General features: G+C 39.1%; 1 protein-coding gene across 1 annotated transcript in view; it reads left to right on the forward strand.

Moving 5' to 3' along the window:
* Nucleotides 1-13,244, forward strand: part of LOC122814238 (dynein axonemal heavy chain 5-like) — a 3,525,594-nt gene that overhangs the window by 117,332 nt on the left and 3,395,018 nt on the right. Inside the window, exon 8 of the mRNA XM_044086840.1 lies at nt 1,409-1,582. Within this exon, the coding sequence (XP_043942775.1) occupies nt 1,409-1,582 (174 nt within the window). The remainder of the gene's footprint in view (nt 1-1,408; nt 1,583-13,244) is intronic.

Below are 13,244 nucleotides of genomic sequence, written 5' to 3' on the forward strand. Positions count from 1 at the left end.
TGGTGTGGTTGTGAATGTACCCACCTTTAAATGAATGGCCAATTACTTTTAGTAGGTCTACATCTAAAGGCAAATTCCTTCAGTAAATCCTACTTTATTGAGAGTTTGCAGCTAAGGGGTACAGGCCACAGAGTGTAATCTTTGGGCCACATGAACAAAAACTATACTTGTACATTAGCCATTAACCAGGGAACTGAAAAATGTTATCATTTATGAGCTACACAACTGATGTACTACTGTATGTCTGAAGATTAGCCATACTTACCTGAATTGTCAGTGGTTTGTCAAACAAGTTGCTTTTTCAGAATTTTATAGACTAGTTAAAATAGTTAAAGGGGTCAAAATTTAGATGAGATGAGGAATTAGATTTTGTAGAAATAGCTATCGCTAATGCTTGCATACACATAGCAGACATTGCCTTCAGCACAACAGACAATAAGCATTTGCTGTATTGTCTGGCAATAAGGTTTATGTTTGTCATAGAATTTTGACTTGCAACTGAATCTAGTGCTTTTTTTTTTTGTTTTTTTTGTTAATTTGGAGTTGAGTTCAATATGGTGTGAAGAATGAACATTAATATATTACTTACAAACCATATTTTCTGGCACCATAAATGATTAATATCTTATGCTTACTTGCACTGTGCAGTAGTTGGTGTGAAGAAGTTCTTAAGACTTGTGACAGGTTATTATGAAGTGCAATAAGGTGCTAGTCCTTTATACATAACTGAACCAGAAAATGTCTTCTTATGTATTATAACTGCTAACACCAGTGGCCTTCAGGTCAGGTTTCTGCAAAAGTCAGCATTTGCTGTACTATGTTTTAAATTACGAAATAATAACTTTTACCGCGTTGACAACTTATCTGATACTATATATTTTTTGAAAAGTCCAGTATACAGTCTATCATTTCCTGATGGAAATAACTGGAGGATAACATACCTCTCAACCTCTTAGAATAAGAAATCTGGATGAAGCTAAAAGTAATGGAGGGGGGGGACAAAGGCCCAGAAACTTGGGACACAGTTTAAATATTGCTCTTATAAACTTAGGAAGCAACTGGAATAAAAGGTTTTGCGTTACCATGCATTTTCTGAAGGATATGAAGTCTGAAATTCGAATGTTTGTCATTATTTAATACTTTCATTTCTCACTGATTTCCCAGAAAACCACAAATTTTATGAGGGACAGACCAAAAACATGATGCAATATGCAAAAATGAAGATTCTTCTTTGTTCTTATATGTGTAATTTTATGTGAGTGTGTGTGTGTGTGTGTGTGTGTGTGTGTGTGTGTGTGTGTGTGTGCGTGTGCACGTGCGTGTGTGTGTGTGTGTTGTAATTGTATTATTTATTTGAGAATAAATGCATTAAAAGCATTCTAAATGAGTTCTTCCCTTATTATTTCAGGGTGTTGGATATTAATACTACACCATTAACTGAACTTGACCGATGGCACAGAAGACAAAGAATTCTGGGGTCTATTACTGATCAGTTAAGGGGAAAGGAATGTAAAATGACTATTGGATTTCTAATTTCTGCAAAATCACGGCTTCTTAAAAAGTGGAAGGCTGTAGATATCAGGTATGATTTTAATTTTGCTGAACACTGCATGCATAAAATGTTGATCCAGACCACTCCATTTCAAAAACTATAGCTGGAAAGGGAAATGTTGTACCTTAAAAAGTCAGTTAACTTAAACCCAACAGAAAAATACTTCAGTCAGGCATATAACATGTATTGTTTGAAACACCCTAGAAGTGTTCAACCATTTATTCTGCCTTGAGCAGATACAAGTCCTAGTAAGAAATATGTATGTATGTATGTATGTATGTATGCATTTATTTATTTATTTATTTATTATCCTTTGATTACAAGGAAAGGCTGACTGGGCAAAGTCCCTTTTCAGCAGAGGCCAATGAGAAAAGCTCCACATAACACATTTTTTATAGGCAGTTAGCATGAGCTAAGAATTAGACGAAACTACATAACACAGATCTATATATAATTTAATAGATGATTACCTTATTAAGTACACCATACAGTATTTACAACATGCTGTCATACATAACTGAAAAACATTCAGCATTATTTTACTATTTGTGATTCACACTGAAATATCAGTATGTAGACAAACTGAGGCATATGGATGTTTTATCTAACCAGTCATTAACTCGAGACATAAATAGGTGAGAAAGTGTGAAGATTTTGCGATACTTATTTGATTTGGCTGCATAAGGAGAGGACCAATTAATGCTGATGGTACGAGGGTAGGATTGTTTTGTTGACAGGTATGATTTCTTTGGGATTTTGCAATATAAATAGGAAATTATTAGACTAAAACAAGGGCTAAGTAATGGGAATGTTGCAAGGGCGGGCCCATTTTGTTGACAAGTATGTTTTCAAGGTGGTATTAAATAGCAGATGAGATGAAATATTGCTGGTATTTGTTGTGAGACAGTTCCACAGTTTAGCAACTTATACAGAGTAAAAGCAGCCATCTTCATGAGATGATTTACTCTGTATAAGGTGTTGCTTCGGAGAACGCAGTTGTCTGTGGGATGAGAATGAGTTTAGTAACTGGCTGGTGGCAGAGCATTCATCTGGGCTATAGAGGATGTAGTGTGCAGTCTTAATATAAGTGTAGGTTAATAGATTAGGTAGCTCCAGCCAGCTAAGTGACTGCACTGCAAGGTAATACTGTATTTGGTTAATGTGCCTCCTTACAAATTTTCCACTCTTATTATATAATTGCTCCAGTTTGGCTAGCCATAATGCTCAGTGACAATAGCCACTCAACAGATGTTGACTGTGGAGACAGGACATTAGCATCCATACCATGCACTGACATTTTTCATGATGTGTGTGTGTGTGTGTGTGTGTGTGTGTGTGTGTGTGTGTGTGTGTGTGTATGTATGTGTATATGTGTATATATATATATATATATATATATATATATATATATATATATATATATATATATATATATGTGTGTGTGTGTGTGTAGTGTAGTGTATATGTGTGTGTATATATATATATATATATATATATATATATATATATATATATATATATATATATATGTGTGTGTGTGTATACTCGGGTACCAATACCTTTTCCCAACGGTTCTTGGAATTCATAAATTCCAATGCCCTGGATCAACTAAGCCATTGTCCCAGCAGGGGCTTCAATATCCTATCAACATGGGAAATAGATACTCCACACCAGTGGTCACCCCCTCATTGGTCAGGTCTGACCATAAGCTAATCACTCTTGACATCCACATCCCACTCCCACCCCCCAGTAAGGAGACCTCTGTAAAAAACTTCTCCAAAGCCAACTTCATGCTACTCAAGTCAGAAGTGACAAACTTCATGACACCCATGCAGATGGGAACTGAAAGTTTGACTGTTGAATCCTACACTAAGGCACTGTACGAGCACATCCACTCGTGCATGAATCGTGCCATCCCAAATAGAACCAAAATGCTCTCCTCCAAAAAAAGGAAGCCAATCTGGTGGTCCCCTGCCATAAACAAACTATACAACAGAAGGAAGAAACTGTTACAGAAAAGAGGAAAATCCCAGGATGCAAAAAACTCCTTTACCAGCCTCAGTAAGAAGCTGAGATCCCTCATAAAATCCTCCAAAGCAAGTTGCAAAAATAAAATTGCTAAAGATTCCAAAGACAACCACAAGGCATTCTATAGTTATGTCAAGAATCTAAATGGCAATGCTCAGATCTGCTCTGAGCTATATCAAAATGGCATTAAATATACTGATCCCAAGGATATTGCAAATATCCTGGCAGATTGATTTAGTGCCAACTTCACCCCCCTCTCACCCCATAAAGAGCCCATCTCAATACCAAAAGATTGGCAAATTCCGGTAATCACATCCACACAGGTAGAAACCGCACTCTCCAAAGCTAAGAATACAGCATCCATGGGACCAGATGACATCCCGGGCTGTGTACTACATGAACTGCAAAATGAACTGGCACCTCACCTAAGTGTCATTTTTAATCATAGCCTCACCTCAGGCTTCATGCCCACTGAGTGGTGCACAGCTACAGTTATCTCACTCCACAAAGGGGGATCCACCTTGGATCCCAGGAGCTACCATCCCATCAGTCTGACAAGCCTGATCTGCAAGGGTATGGAACGCATTATCATGGAGCTTATAAACTAAGACATTGGCAACCTTAAAATACTGGACCCCACCCAGTTTGGGTTTGTGAAGGGCCGATCTTGTCTCCTGAACCTGATTGACTTCTTTGAATCAGTCTACAGAGCTGTGGACGAGGGTAAGGAGGTCCACACTGCCTATCTGGACCTCGCCAAGGCCTTTGACACCATCCCCCACTCTGGAATCATAGATAAACTTACTAAGCTGGGCATAAATCCCTATGCCACTCAGTGGGTTTCCAACTGGAATACTGACAGAACCCAGACTGTAAAAGTAGCCGACTCCAAATCCAACTCCAGACAAGTGACAAGTGGAGTACCTCAGGGTTAACTCCTGGGACCGCTCTTGTTTAGCATCTACTTCTCTGAAGTACAGGCCAACACTAAGGGACTCTGACTAACAAAGTTTGCAGATGACTGCAAACTGGGAGCCATTATTGAATCCCCAAATGATGTGGATATTCTACAAAAGGGCCTTACAGAAACAGATGCTTGGTGCCAGAGTCATGGGCTCAAGCTTAATGCCAAGAAATGTATAGTTATCCCCTTTGGGAAAAAATATGTACCCATGAATTACCACATAGGTGGCAGTACACTAAACATCGAAAGTGTGATGAGAGACTTAGGGATACAGGTGGACAGTGGTCTCACCTTCGATAACCACATCGCCACAACAGTTAGGAAATCCTTCTCTGTGGCACACCTCATCACTAAGGGCTTTTTATCCAGAAAAAAGGAGGTCATTGTCCCACTGTACTCATCCCTCATTAGACCCATTATAGAGTATAATGACCCATTTTGTATGTACCTCACAAGACATCTGCAACAGCTGGAAAAGCCACAGAAATACCTCACTAAAAGAATCACAGGCCTAAAGCAGATGCCCTATGCTGACCATCTAAAAAAACTCCAGTTATACTCTGTGGCATATCATCTACTCAGAGGTGATCTCTGCTTAACATACAAGGCCATGTCAAACCCTGAGCTGTTGGACGTGCTCCACTTAAAGAAATCCCAATCCCTCAGAGCCACACACTCCAGGGATCTAAACCTTGTCATCACAATGAACAAAACATGCTGGAGGGATAGGCTCCTGACGCAGAGACTCCCCATACTCCCCATTTTATTAAGTCTTTATACTGTAATTTTACAAGACAGAATATTAGTGGAACACCCCACTGTTACAAGCAATTTTGCCAAAAATAAACACTGCAGAAAAAAAGTTGCTGTCTTAGAGAAAACTGGACCTGTCTTGTTTAACATAATTTACTGATAATATAGGGTGGCTCTGTGGATTAGTGTGTATTTGGGTTACATTTCATATATATATATATATATATATATATATATATATATATATTTTTTTTTTCTGGCAATGGCTATGCAACAACAACTGCAGCAAAAGGATCACTTTTTGTAATCGGGAAAAACTGAATCAGAGACTAGCCACAATGATGAACGAGTATAGATGTCACTGAAGTTCAGTAATTTATTGCTAGTGCTAATCAGTATTTAGCTCTGTTAGTCACTGCTAGCAACCCTTGCATTTTGAGGGCATAGTCACCCCCACAGTTACTCTCTGAGACACATGCACACATTCAAACAAAGACACACACGCACATGCACACGCACGCACACACACACACACACACACACACACACACACACACACACACACACACACACACACACACACACACACACACACACACACACACACACACCAATAAGGCTATCCTCTTACCTAGCCCTTACTCTAACCTTAATCAGGAAACACACTCTCCCACCCATAAAGCCAACCCTCTTACCTCCTTCAGCAAAACAAGCATTCAACAACACTCACATTTCTCTAAGTTTGCATGTTCAGTAGAAACACTACACAATTCCTTTGGGCAACAAATTAACAATCAGCCAAATGAACTGCTATGATATATATTTTATTTATCTATCTATTTATATGGATAGATAGCTATAGAGACAAAAATAGAGATTTTTTGCCATTTGTTCCCGGTGCAACTTGGCACTCACGTCAGAAACCCTATTCTCCCTTCATTTCTAATGGTACACCAGGAATGCTTCAATATCGGGGAAAGTAGCAGTTTTTTTGATAGGTTGCAGCATGATACTTGATAAGGGTACTGATCTAATGCTGTAGCTATCCTTAAAACCATCTCATGCCAGCCATATCAGCTTGGCTTAAAACTATTCACCATTCCTTGCTACACAACTTTAAGCTATTTAGTGTATCTACAATCTTTTCAGTAAAGTAAAACTTTACAATATTGTCCTCAAAATAACTCCTGAAATTTGCCTGATATGCCCATTCTGCCTCCTTGAGCTTTCCTTTTAAATTGAAACCCTTTAATGTTAAGTTTATGTTTTTATAAACAAAACATAACTGTCTCTTCATTCTTCTGTTAAAAACATGATTAATTTCTGCATTATCTCCCCATGCACCATATTCTCAATTTCCATTCTTTGTTTAGTAACTTGTTTTATTTATCATTTTAAATTGGTCCTTGGACTGTTTTCATTCATTATCCATGTTAGCTGGAAAGGACATAACACAAAGCAATCACTTATAGAGTAAAATGAATCTAAACACATAAAAGGTAAAGTACAATAAGAAAATGCAAAAGGTAAAATGCAGCATGAAGTAAAATATGCAAAGCAGTTTATACCATAAATATGTAAATGTTCTGCTACTCTGGAATATTTGTACAAACAATATAAGGGCTAAAAACTTCATGGGAATTTATGGCTAGGCTTGTAAAGATCCTCATGGATCAATAGCCTAGTAAGTACTGAATAATATTTGAAGTTATGACCAAGGAAGTAAAAACGAAAAAGCAACAAATACATGATGCAATTTATATTCTGTAATATATACAAGGAAATAAAAAAAATGAAATAGAAATAGCACAAACCAAAAATATATGGTGCAATTTGACTTATGTAATGTTTATGATTTGAGCTGAAACTGACAAGCACAGGTACTGAAATGGTTTGACTTACATTAGCAGTATGTTGTGTTTATACATTATCATATGAGTTATACTTTGGGTGATTGTAGTGTACAATCATAGTTCCTTGCCCTGTGGAATTTGTTACATGCACCTGTCTAATGACTTATAGTGCATCTCCTGGAGTTTGTTTTTATATCTCTTATACAGTTGCACTTATACTCTTATTTAAGATATTCTAATATATTTTTGAATATAGAGATTGTATTTCTTTTGAGATTCCTAAAAAACAAATTGTTCTAAGATACAAGAACAATCATAGGGGGTGCTTTTCACAGGTAATGAGAAGTGTTGCATCTTTGATAGGAAGATGCCATCTTGGTTTATTAAGGAGTGTGCCCTGCTTTGATAGGAGAATGCCATCTTGGTTTATTAAGGAGTGTGCCCTGCTTTGATAGGAGAATGTCATCTTGGTTTATTAAGGAGTGTGCCCTGCTTTGATAGGAGGATGCCATCTTGGTTTATTAAGGAGTGTGCCCTGCTTTGATAGGAGAATGTCATCTTGGTTTATTAAGGAGTGTGCCCTGCTTTGATAGGAGGATGCCATCTTGGTTTATTAAGGAGTGTGCCCTGCTTTGATAGGAGAATGCCATCTTGGTTTATTAAGGATTATGCTTTGCTTTGCTAATGAAGTAGATTTTTTTGTGGGGGTAAAAGTTATTCTTGAGATGTTTGATGGTTAGAGTGTTAATCAGGAAGGTAGCACTTGCAGTCAAAGACAACCGGTTTGCCTTTTCTATAGACATATAGTAATGTTCCCTTTTGTTTGAAAATGTATGTGCTGTAATATTTTATTTTCACTGATCTGAAGAATTGTAATGCTCTGAGGGAGAGCAGAGAGATGGTAACTAAGATATATACTCAAGCCTTGGCCATAAGTCATTACTATGCATACCTTGCTTCCATACCTTTCAACCTGAAGACATTGGAAATAGAAACAAAGGTGATTCAAAATAAGGAACATCCTGCTTAAAATCTGGACATCTAATTAGCAAACAATTTGAGTAACAAACACATACCTAAAAATCAGAGTGACAAAAATGAACAAAATATAAGACAGCATAACACCTGTAAATGTTAATTTAACATTTGTTTACAAAGAAAGTCTGACTTGGAATGAAGCCAATTTTCAGTGGATGCCTGGAGAGAAACGCTCCAGATGCATGTCATTGTGACGTGGGAGGAAACCCACGGAGGACATGCAGACTCTACACAGAAGGCACTCCAGCTGAGAATCAAACCAGAGAACCCACAGACATTGCCAACATCCTAGCTGACAGGTTCAGCGCAAACTTCTCCCACCCTCCTCCCCACCAAAAGGGCAAATATCTATCCCAGCAGAGTGCTGCCCCCCTGACATCTCAGATGCTCAGGTAAGAGCCACCCTCTCCAAAGCAAAAAAACACAGCATCAATGGGACCAGATGGTGTCCCAGGCTGCGTCCTACATGAACTCCAAGAAGAGCTAAACCCAAACATAAAACTACTGTTCAATCTCAGCCTTACTACAGGATATGTACCCAAAGATTGGCGTACAGTAACAGTGTCCCCTCTCCACAAAGGTGGTGCCTCAACGGATCCTGGAAACTATCGCCCCATAAGCCTGACTAGCTTGGTCTGCAAAGCTATGGAAAGGATCATCATGGACCTCATAAATAAAGATATTGGGGACCTACAGAAACTGGATCCTACCCAGTTTGGCTTGTTAAGGGCAGATCCTGCCTCTTAAACCTGGTTGATTTCTTTGAAACAGTCACCAAGACCATTGACGAGGGGAAGGTGGTCCACACAGCCTACCTGGACCTCGCAAAAGCCTTCGATACAATACCCCAATTGGGCATTATAGATAAGCTCACCAGCTTAAATATAAACCCCTATGTCACTAGATGGGTTGCAAACTGGCTCAAGGACAGAACCCACATGGCTAGAATTGCTGGAGCCATATCAGATTCCAAACCAGTTACAAGTGGCATGCCACAAGGCTCAGTCCTGGGACCTCTCTTGTTCAGTATATATTTCTCGGAGGTACAGGCCAACACGGAAGGACTGTGGCTGACCAAGTTCACAGATGACTGCAAACTGGGCGCCATAATCGACTCTCCAGCCAACACAAGCACCCTCCAAAAGGGCCTCATAGAAACAGGCAACTGGTGCCAGAGCCATGGCCTCAAGTTAAACGCCAAAAAGTGTATAGTCATCCCCTTTGGCAAAAACAAAGTGCCCACAAATTACCACATAGGTGGTAATCCATTAAGTACAGAAGATGTAATTAGGGACCTGGGGACCCAAGTTGATAGCAATCTCTCATTTGACAACCACATGGCCAAAGTGGTTAGAAAAACATTTTATATAGCCCACCTAATCATGAAGGGATTCACATCTAGATCAGGAGAGGTCATCGTGCCTCTTTACTCATCCCTCATCAGGCCCATAATTGAGTACAATGCCCCTTTTGGTATGTACCTTACCAGACACCTGCAGCAACTGGAAAGACCCCAAAAGTACCTCACCAAGAGAAACAAAGGGCTCAAACAGATGCCATATGCTGCCCGGTTAAAGAAACTCCAGCTCTACTCAGTGGCATACCGCCTGCTTAGAGGCGATCTGTGCCTGATGTATAAAGCCATGTCCAACCCGGAATTAATGGACATGCTGTACCTCAGAAAATCCAAATCTCATCGAGCTATGCGCTCGAGTGACTTGAACCTCATCACTGAAATAAATAGGACATGCTGGAGGGACAGATTCATAACCCAGAGGCTCCCTTCACTCTGGAATAAAATCCCAGTCCAGGTTAGGCAGAGTCCCTCATTGACTCTCTTCAAGAGGAATCTTGATGAGTGGATGGGAGATCATAGGTTTACCCCAGGTATCACTTCTGTGTCACTGTTAGACAGAGGCACAGTATACTAACCCCGAAAAAGGGCATAGCAAAATTAATTTAAAATGGGTGGTGAAAGCCAAACACACTCTGGCTAGGCTTATAAATGCCCTAGGGCAGATAGCCTAGTATGAACCTATGAACCTATGAACCTATAAGAACGTCTTGCTGTAAGGTGACAATGCTACGTCTGCACAACTGCGCCATCCAATGTTAATGTTCACTCCACAGACCAAACTACATCTGGGTATATTTATATTCTGTTTCCATTAAAGATGTTTAATTAAATGCAATGGATATTTCTCTATCAGTCCAAAATTTATTGGATATAATGATAATTACATGTAGTGAAATTTATCACATTAATTTCACAAGGAATCATTAATCAAAGTAAACATTTTATCTAATATGAACTGTTTTTTTGTCTGATAGAAAAGTATGTTTGCAGCCTAATGAAATTCAAACATAGTCTATAGCAAAGCATTCAAGGAGTGTAATAGTGTTGGGGAGTTACATAAAAACTTGTGGTACTAATTCAATAGCACTTGGAAGGAACACTTTTTGGGGTTTAGATGCCCATATCATAGTTGCCATCTTGCATTGTTACTTACATACATAGTCAACATGTGTTAGCTCTAAAATTACCACAGACATCTAAGTAATGGCAGAATGATTAAAGGAACAATAGCTGACTTTATGAGCCATTCACAGTCTGTCATATTAATCTCCTGATCACAATATGAAACTTTATTTTAGACTTGGTACTTGTTCATTCTACAGCCATTCACTTTTAGCCTGTCTGGGACACATACCTGTATCCACCATTGTTCTACTCCATCACCAGGATGGCACAACGGCATCAGTGTGTATTTGGCCCATTATTTTGCTACTCAATGTCATGGATACATGAAACTCAAAAACGCAGTCTGTTGTAATGGAACATGCTTTAATGTGCATTATTTTAAGAAACTATCTTTGAAGTCTTTTGTACTTCCATTTGTAGATAGGCCTCTGCCAAGATATTTTTTGAAAAAAAATATCTGCTGTAAAAAATACAAATATATCTTCAGTTCTAGGTGGACAACTCTTCACAGTTCATAGTTCCAGGTTAATAATGACTTTAAAATAGCCATATTTATGAATGTTTACAATTGTCTTTCTTAAGTATTGGCATGCTAGGCGTGGACCATTAATTTACATCTGTGCCAAAGTAGCTTCTGAAAATGCTTTCCCCCTATAAAAGATGCAAATATATCTTCAGTTCTCATCAGGAGACACTTTAAAGTTATTAGCTCCAGTTTAATAACGATTTAAAAATAGTCACATTTATGAACTTCTCCAATTGCCTTTCTTAAGCAGGCATTCTAGGTGTGGTTCATTAATTCAATTTTATTTCAGAAAGTAATCGTACATTTTCCAACTTCAACAATTCCATTTCAGCTATGGACCTTAGGAGATATGGCACTGTCATATTTATTTGTGATATCTTCAGTTCAGTACATGTTCTGAAGACCACAGCAACTTAGCAACTGTCAAGAGCCTAAGACATTGACAGGTGGATATAAGGGTATTTTCTGTGTTACCCTGAGCCATATATCTCTCAAGTGTCTATCTAACCTTTCAATATTCTGATCCTCTCTAGTGGACAAGGCACTGGATATGTTAGTAGACCTTCTTGAGTCTGTGGATGAGGAAGAGCTGATTAAAACCATTCCCACTGCTTGTATTGTACATTTGTATGTCTGCTGTAAAATTATGGCTTTACTGCTGCCATGGCTAGGACAGTAGGCTCTGAAATGTGCTGTTTCAATGAGGCATGGCAGATGTTGTCCACTTTCAAAGATGATCTTAGACAAACCATTCTCAATAACCCCATAAAAGGAAGAAGTTGCCCTTTAGTAGACCTTGCAGGACCTGGCCAAGGACCAACGGAAGTGGAAACATGTTAACAGCTGTTGAGGTTCCTTAAATGCCCTCTAGATCCCTCCTCATTTTGCACACCAGCTTAAATTGTTATGAAAAAGAAGAAGCCCCTCCATAGGATGAGAAGGATCCTCAAGTTTCAAGTTGCCTCTATTTTACTGTCTTAATCAAGACACTAAGAAGTGTGACTGAGCCAGCTGTATGGGACTAACCATTGCACAGCACATACAGATCTTATAGTTCAATCCTTCACAAAGGACCAGTGGCTTGTCAGTGGAGTCAAAGACAGCCATATCTTTGTCTTAGAAATGATTCCACAAAAGCACTGATCCAGCTCTGTAATGTTCTTGGGAGAGGAACAAATTCTAGTTCTAAAAGAGACCACAGAGACTGATCCTCTTCTGAACAAGGCCAAGGATTTTAATACCTTTTTTAGTTTCAAAGTGAGATGGAGATTTTCATCCATTTGTTGACCTCTGCCATTTAATTACATAAGTATGGTACATTAAGTTCCAGATGGTGACTGTCCAGGAGGGCCATACCCCTGCCGACACCTGAATGTGGATGGTGCCATTGGACAAGATGGCTATGTTTTAGCATATTGTTTTGAGATCTGCACAGGAAGCTCTGGCAGTGTGCTGTGGTAGGATGCCACTTTAATTGCATAGTGTTTTCATTTGTTCACTCCTCTTGGCCCACAATCTTCATGAATAAGCCAGCCATTATGGCAGAGGTCTTGCAGGAAAAGAACCTCCACATGCTCCTTGACAGAGCAACTTTCTGGTTAGCAATCTTGGTTTGGTCACTCATATGGTTGAAGGCCAAGGGAATCTTTATAAACTAGAGAAATCTTTTGTGAGCCTACCTCAGAAGACTGTCATCACTGGAGCAGAGACATCTAGTCTTTATTCACAGTGACTTATGACCACAGAGAGAAGGTAGGAGATTATTCTTCAGCCATTCTAGATAAGGATGTTTTGGAGGGACCAGGCTTATACTTTCCTACCTTTATGGGCTGGATGGCACCACAGGATGTGGACATTGCATTTGGTGGTGAGCTATCAGCCATTCCAGACTTATCACATATGTTTTTCTGTTATCAGACCCATGTAGTTTGTTTTTAGAGTGGTGGACTATCCCCACCAGTTTCAGCATGGGCATTTTCTTTTTGCAGCAGTACCCCACAGAGCTCCTGATGATGGATGCTTTGCTCATAAGGGGAACATACTTTAGC

This window comes from Protopterus annectens, chromosome 1.part1, assembly GCF_019279795.1.
Source record: "Protopterus annectens isolate FY-2018-M chromosome 1.part1, PAN1.0, whole genome shotgun sequence".
Classification (NCBI taxonomy): Eukaryota; Metazoa; Chordata; order Ceratodontiformes; family Protopteridae; genus Protopterus; species Protopterus annectens.